Raw genomic sequence first — 7,500 nt, 5'->3', positions numbered from 1 at the left:
AAGATGATTTGCAATTTTGTAATGTTCTTCATCATAGGGACAACTGAAAGATATATTTTTATAAGACTATTTGATACTATTCGTGTTAGGCATGGAACATCGGAAGTAAACAATGTCTATTTTTAATCATTTTCCATTTGCTAATAAATTTATGGCCTTTAAAGTGGAAGGGAATACTCACTTTCTTCAGAACTAACATACCCAAGTAAGATAATTTTGTAGATGTTGTTTCTCCGTATCTTCTCAATATTGTGTATTTACAATGGTGAGCCAAATGTAAATTTACCTGTTATCATATATGATACATTTAATGCCTTTTGCACATGCTTTACATTTCCCCAAGTGGTGACCTAACCCATATTACAACTGAAATAAATATTCACTTGAGTTAAAATCTGAAAATAAAAGTAATTTCTCATTGGCATCCATGGTCAACCCTATATTATATTGTGACAATTGATCATCTGTGCTCCTTAGTGATTGAGGCAGAGGCTGGCAAGCTTGTTGTGGTTATAAATGTGGATATCACTCTAAAAGAAGATGCTAAAGGCAAATAGAGAAATTAGCTGAGTATGGAAACCTGTGGTCTTTGGTGTGCACGAATAGGTGTGCTGTGTGCAAGGTTGTATATTTTGTGTTTATTGAAAGTCTTGTCATTAATTTGTAATGTGCAGTATTTAACATAATGAAATTGTACTCGGTATTATACTCTTTTGTGAGGGGGAACTCGCTTATCAAAATCACTTGTATTTTATCTAGGACTATGCATAGATAAAGAAGAACCAGTTAATGTTCCGAGAGTGATGCACTGAGATAGAAGGAAATTGACACTGCCATCTTATAGAACATTAAAAATAGAGTAGGAAGCAATACAGGTGTATCTGCAATTGCCTCATATTTACTGGGAAATTATGAAAATGCCCTTTGCATGTCACTGCTCAGAGACTAAGTCCACAACACCCTCACATAGCCACAGTTCTTAATGTCGCATTTTCTGTAAGTTCACACAAAGTGTTAATAAAGGGGGGTACAGGGGGCCTTGCCTCCTGTCTAGGGAGTAAATAGTAGGTAGGAAAGGTTAGGTTTCGATTTTTGTGTTCACATGTTATCTTGGATTTGGGACTTCATCTCTGGAGGGTGCATTGCTCACAGTTACAAATACTGTAGAACCAAATTAATTGCAGAAAGTGAAGGTAAATGTTCAATAGCTTATCAAAGATCCACTCACCGTGACTGAAATGCTTGCTGTGGCATCTGTCCTGTCTGCACTTTGGCAAGAGGGTGACAAATCTCCACTGTACATATTTTGGGCAATATAGGGCTTATAGATCACAATGGTGTTTTGCCATTAACCTGTTGCTGCCGGGGCACATGTTTAGCCTTCATAAAAAAAGTGCTTGATATGCCAGGTACAGCTATACACGTGGTGACATGCTAGAACGTGTCGAGCCGGAAGTTCTGTCCAGCAGCTGGATGCTTGCCAGAAATCACCAGAGTCTATGAAACCAAGAGATTTCTAATTCTGTCACTGAGGCATTGAATAAAAAAAACTGTCCAAGCTCTGTCTTGCTCAATATATGTTTAAGATTTATTTGTAATGGCTCTGAAGGTGTGAAGGTTATGGCAACTATATTACTTAGGCAGGTGCACTTCTAGATTCAAGAATAAGCCAGGTGTGTAATCATTGATAAACAAAAGAGAAATCTTGGGTGTGCATTTGCCAGACTATCCATCTATATATCAAAGTTCCAAACAAATATTTTGGGTCTGAAATTTGGTTAGTTTACAAAATTGATGGTTATACATTCATGATATGTTGGAATTTGATTTAGTGCCACATGAATTCTAATATAAGCAAAGCCTAGAAAGAATAGAAAATAGGTTTGGACCCATCTTTCTTGAAAATAAGAAGTGGGAGAAAGATTCAGTTTAACTCCCTGGGATTTTAATATGTGATAGATACTTAACTGTCAGATGCAAGTTCGTGTTTGAGAATGTCTTGTCATTAGGCACCAGTTCACGTTAAGAACGTTTCTATATTTTGCAGGCATGTTTCAACTTACTGAAGTCACTGAGAGTGGTGTGGCTGAGGACTCAGGGATAGGACAATAGGGATAGAGTTTAGGTAGGGAGAGGGTTGTTAGGGCTATCTAGGGTAATTGAGGAGCTTGGGGGAGAAGTTCCTGGAGGAGTAGAGAATATGTGCACTGACTGCTCTAAGCCATCCATGCATGAATGGAGAAACACAGTGCCAGCACAACGAAAAGAATGTGCAGTGTGAAAATTGTTTTGTATGAACTTCCCAAATTCCCTTAGATAAGTCTATATTTAATGGTTTTCTGGAGTCTGGTGCCATTGATTTAAGAATAGTGTGTTTGGAAGGCATGTGCAGTGTATACCTGCGAGTTAGTGTCATCGTCTTAGCTTCTTCTGAAACTAAATCTATAGACCCATCATACTTGTGTTTATTGGGATGAGAAGAATTTTTTGTTTGTCCCAAGGAAAAGGTAATGCAAGCTCAGGCCTTTGTGAAAATTTTGTTCATGTTAATTGTTACTATTTTTTTCCTTTTCTTCTTTTTTAAATTACTAGCACACACAGGAGAACATTTTGCATTTTCGGCAGGGAAAATGTGCACAAAATATAACTGAACTTCATATTCTGCACTCATGAAGTACCTAATGAAATAATAACCTAAATTGACCAAACCTTCACTTAGTGTAAATGAAAGTTGATATACATTTGAAAAAATTAAAAAATAAAGGTAGCTAATAATCATAGACATAACCAACACTATTCATTTTTAAAACTATAGTTTTATTTTGTGAATGCTGTTTGTGCATAGAAGGCTCCACACATGTTCAGCCACCAAGGAGCCAGTTATGATGCCCATCTGACCTAACCTAATTTCCCTTCCTTGAAGTTATTAAAGAAATGTATTTTTCTGATGCATTTAATGTCAGTGTTGTTATTAGTGATATTATCATTATTATTATTACTTTATTGTTAATAATACTAATACAGAAAAATGATAAAATAAGATTAAAAAAAAAATAAAGGAAAAGGGTAAACAGATGAGATAAGCTAGATTAGTGATTAACTCTCTGGTGGCTTATCACTTTTAGAATAATCTATGTGTAAACACAGTTGATATAATAAAACCACAGTGGACATATATATTTTTGCTATCGTGGGATCATTGGGTCAGAAAATAGTCTCCAGAATGCAAGGGTAAGGCTAGATTCGCTTATCAAGTTCATGAATCTCTGCTAATATGGCTAAGTCAAACAAAGCTATGGTTTCCATACTTTAACCCAATGTCGATGGGCATGGCCTTTATGTATATGCCATGCCCACTGCTACACTTGTACGAAGTCACCAGTGAGCCAATTACGAGTACTGCCTGTCTCGCCCGTTTACCCTTTTCCTTGATTTACGAAAATACTTTACGTTATCTTATATTGCTGTTATTAATGTTTACAACATTATGGTAATTATAACGTTTATAATAAAAATAACACCATCAATATTCATAGCACTAGTAAAAAATATTTTTTTTCCCACCAGTTCAAGGAAAGGTGAAATTAGGTAGGGTCACAAGGTCTACTAATTGACTCCTTTGTGGCTAATCACTAGCCGAGCCATCTATGTACAGAGACATTTCACAAAAATAAAAAAGAAGAGCATTTTCCCCGGCAGCATGTGGTTAATGAGTTGTTGGCTTCTCCAGAGCTGTTAGTGTGGTGACCTTGGCATTGCTACCTGCAGTCATATTTTGAACCGTTACCTAATTCTAACCAAAAGTTAAACTAAACCTGCCAAGTCATATATGATTGGAATTTAAGTAAAGTGGTATTTTTAACCCCTTGTGGATAGACCTATTTTCTATTAACGGTTACGTAGTAAATAATGTATGTATGTTTATAATTTATTTCCTGCCCTGAATGTTGGATTTGCCTACAATCCATATTATTGATACATCCATGAAGGTTACAGGGTTATGCAGCAACAATTATTTTTTTAATGTGTGTTTTGGTGTACATGTAAAATTTAAAGTTAAAATGTTTAAAGGAACATTTTTTTTTTTTTTTTTTGGCTCTCACTGTTGATAGTGCTGAGTGTTCAACACAAGAAGTCCCATTGAGTAATTGAGAGAGTTTCCCCAACACCAGACATTGCAGTTCTTCTCTGGCAGCCAACCAATGATCAGGAGAATAAACCTTTGTCACATACTATATGTGAGATTCTGAAAAAAATGTTCTCGAGTACAGCCTTAGATTTATAAACTCTTAGGATTGGTTTGAGGCTGTCAAGGGGGACCAATAATTGTGATGACTGATGTGGCAAATCTTCACTGGACTGATTGCCAGTGAGGTTGTGTGGACTTGATCTGTGAAGATGTGCTGATGTAATTGTTGTTTGTGTCATGAATATTTTTTCCTCTCCAGCACTGTTAGTTTCAACCTTATCATAAATCCCTTTTGTTCATTGTGTTTATTCATCATGTCTTTTTTAGTATGTGTAGGCAATTAAGAGCTTCATCTAGGATTTTTCTTTTCATCCTATTGTGATTTTATATATTTTCTTTTTTTCTTTTTTTAGCCTAAAATCCAATGATGACTCTGGGGAAGAAGATAGTGGAAGCCGAGATATGAAAGACAAACCACTGGTAGGTAGTGTACATGACCATTGTTTTTGAAATACATATAATATAGTTGAAAAAAAAAAATGTGCTAGGAATGACTAGATACATCCCCTGACCCAGAAAAAACAGTCAGTTGACAGTTATGAATGTTCTTTTTCAGCCACAAGTGGAGGTAAAACCAGGCGAGCACCCTCTTCAGTACACATATTCTCTTTGGTTCAGCAGAAGGGCACCAGGCAAACAGGCAACAACACAAAACTACGACCAAAATCTTCAATTATTAGCCAGGTATTAAGGGAAACTGCAAAAACTTGGTTTTCACCGTCAAAAATTAAGAACATTTAATGGATGTAAAAATGGAGTTGCCTTTTTTTTCCTAATATTCATACAAATGCCTTAATTAGGATATGGCTATTTATTATCATTCGTGTCATAAGTTCTGAAACTAATTTTGTTCTGATGTAACACTTCTCTGTTTCATCCTTCCTGCAAAGGTTTGCCTCAGTGGAACAATTCTGGGGATATTACAGCCGCTGTTTGCGGCCAGTCGATCTTCCTTCACACTCCGATATACATATTTTTAAAGATGGAATCAAACCCATGTGGGAGGTAAGCCTTAGAACACACAGATCTTCTCTTCTGTCTTGATTAAAGAAGTTAAAATTTTGAGTATAATACATTTAAACATTTTGAATATTGTGATGGTTTAGAATAAATTTTAAAATTTCATTATTTGCCAGGATTCGGCTAATAAAAATGGTGGGAAATGGATTGTACGTTTAAGGAAAGGACTTGCTTCGCGTTGCTGGGAAAATATGATCTTGGCAATGCTTGGTGAGCAGTTTATGGTTGGTGATGAAATCTGTGGAGCTGTTATATCTGTACGCTTTCAGGTGAGTCCAAGTACTACTTAGATTTGTTGATTAGAATCTGTGGTTTGTAAATGGATATGGCTTCAATTTTTTAATATCTCATGCAGATTTGATATAGATATGCTAGGGTATAGTAAGTTGCCTAACTGATCAATAAGAGAAGATAAATCTAAACTAGATTTTTTATGTTACTTTGAATTCCTGTAAGATTAATGAAGATTAGCTTTGTTTAAGCCTTTGATGCTGGGTATATTCAAAGAGGTGTTTTTGGAACTGTTTAATTGCCAAGTATTCAGTAATCAGCCAACCTGAAATCACTTTTCTTGAATGATTGTTGGAGAAATTTTTCCTTCTATTACCATTATTATCATTATAAACCCATATAATCAAGATGATGTGACCGTCACGTCATGAAAAAATAATGGCTTGAGGGGCAAGGGATGTGAACATGTCATCATGAAAAATTTGACTGAGTGTCAGGGTGATGGGAATAACTTGCCTTGGAGGGTGATTAGACTCAGCAGGCATTTAGGAAGGGGCTCTTGCATGCTTCCCATTGATAAACAGTTGGGGCCATGACTGGCTTTAGGGAGGAAGTTGTTATCATGCTTGGGATCCTCTTACTGTGCAGGTTATATTACAGAAAATTTATGGTCTATCTAGTTATGGTCTACCTAGAGAGATGTTACGGAGTATTTGCAAGATAAGCAATTTATTACTATCTGGATACAGTATACCAAATAACAGATATAGGCATTGGAAAATGCCAAAAAAGCTAAAAATGCTTCTGCAGAAAGAGAGATACTAACATTACAAATGGAAAGTAAGGAGTCTTGTCACTGCCCATGAGTATTTTTGTGTGCCTGGCCTACAAGCCACACTCCCATCAGAATGGCCACTCAACTAAACCTAATGCCCAGATTTTGGGTGATGTGTGGGCAGCTCGTTATTATGTGGATTATGTTTAATGTTAGTAACAGAAGTAACAGTAGTGAAAAATTGTAATAAAAAAAAACAATCATTATGCCCCCAGTTAACCCATTGGCTCTGGGTACATGTAAAAAAACAAAAAATGTTTATACAGAAAATGTGAAGCAAGGAGTCTTGATACCATAAATGAGTGTGTGGACTGGGTCTATGTGCCACACTCTTAGAATAGTTCTCACTCTAGTAACAAAATACCTGGGTTTTTGTCCATGTTTGAGCTGCGATGTACCAGATGCAATGGATTAATAGCAGTGAAAATAAGATAAAAAGTTTTCCAAAAATTGAGGAAAAGGGTAAACAGCTGAGATCAGGTAGGACTAGTGATGAGTCCTTTGTGATAAAAATTTTATGAAGGCATTTATGTTTACACATCCTAGTATCAGTGATGAAACAGTAATGAAACAAAGCATTAGTGGATAGTGCATGTATATATGCACTCCTGGCTTTAAGGGCTTGATTTAGCTCTTTATACTATATTCATTGTTATAACATTCTAGATCTATTGGTTTGATGTTTGAAGCTTGCAATAAGGATGGGCCATTACATGCACTGAATCATGGAATGGCCTACATGGATTTTAGTTTTAAGATGTGATTTATAGTCAGGTGTTTAATATATGAGTGCACAATTCTATATACACATTTTTCCATTCATTGATAGAAAAGTGAATGGATTTATATCATGTTAACTGGATAGCTGTAGAACTGTGGCAGGTAATGTATAAGAAAGTGTGACAAATGCATTAGGAAAAAAGGAATGCTTGTGACATCTCTTTCCCTGTAAGCTGTTTTATCAGTTTTCTGTGTATTGATTAAGTAATCTGATAGGGCTGCATAACTGCTATGGAAAGTTTGCACAGTTGCCACAGTGGCAGGTAAGACTTGATTCCAAGAGAAGAGGTGGTAATGCTGACAGTGCAAAAACAGTACACAAAAAATGTTTTGAGGCTTGTGTGTTAACCAGTATATTAATGTATTTTATATATGTTTCTTAAAT

At 35.9% G+C, this 7,500-nt stretch overlaps 1 protein-coding gene across 5 annotated transcripts in view; it reads left to right on the top strand.

Annotated features, from left to right (window-relative positions):
* LOC125044229 (eukaryotic translation initiation factor 4E type 2-like) overlaps positions 1-7,500 on the top strand; it is a 22,603-nt gene that overhangs the window by 290 nt on the left and 14,813 nt on the right. For all 5 annotated transcript variants that reach the window (XR_007116460.1, XR_007116458.1, XR_007116459.1 and 2 more), the window contains exons 2-5: positions 4,603-4,669; positions 4,806-4,933; positions 5,140-5,254; positions 5,386-5,538. Coding sequence is in view for 2 of the 5 variants with exons in the window: in XM_047640751.1 (XP_047496707.1) it covers positions 4,603-4,669; positions 4,806-4,933; positions 5,140-5,254; positions 5,386-5,538 (463 nt within the window). In the remaining 3 variants the exon portion in view is untranslated. The remainder of the gene's footprint in view (positions 1-4,602; positions 4,670-4,805; positions 4,934-5,139; positions 5,255-5,385; positions 5,539-7,500) is intronic.

Source organism: Penaeus chinensis, chromosome 35, assembly GCF_019202785.1.
Source record: "Penaeus chinensis breed Huanghai No. 1 chromosome 35, ASM1920278v2, whole genome shotgun sequence".
In the NCBI taxonomy this organism is placed as follows: domain Eukaryota; kingdom Metazoa; phylum Arthropoda; class Malacostraca; order Decapoda; family Penaeidae; genus Penaeus; species Penaeus chinensis.
This window is presented reverse-complemented; position numbering and strand designations above follow the sequence as displayed.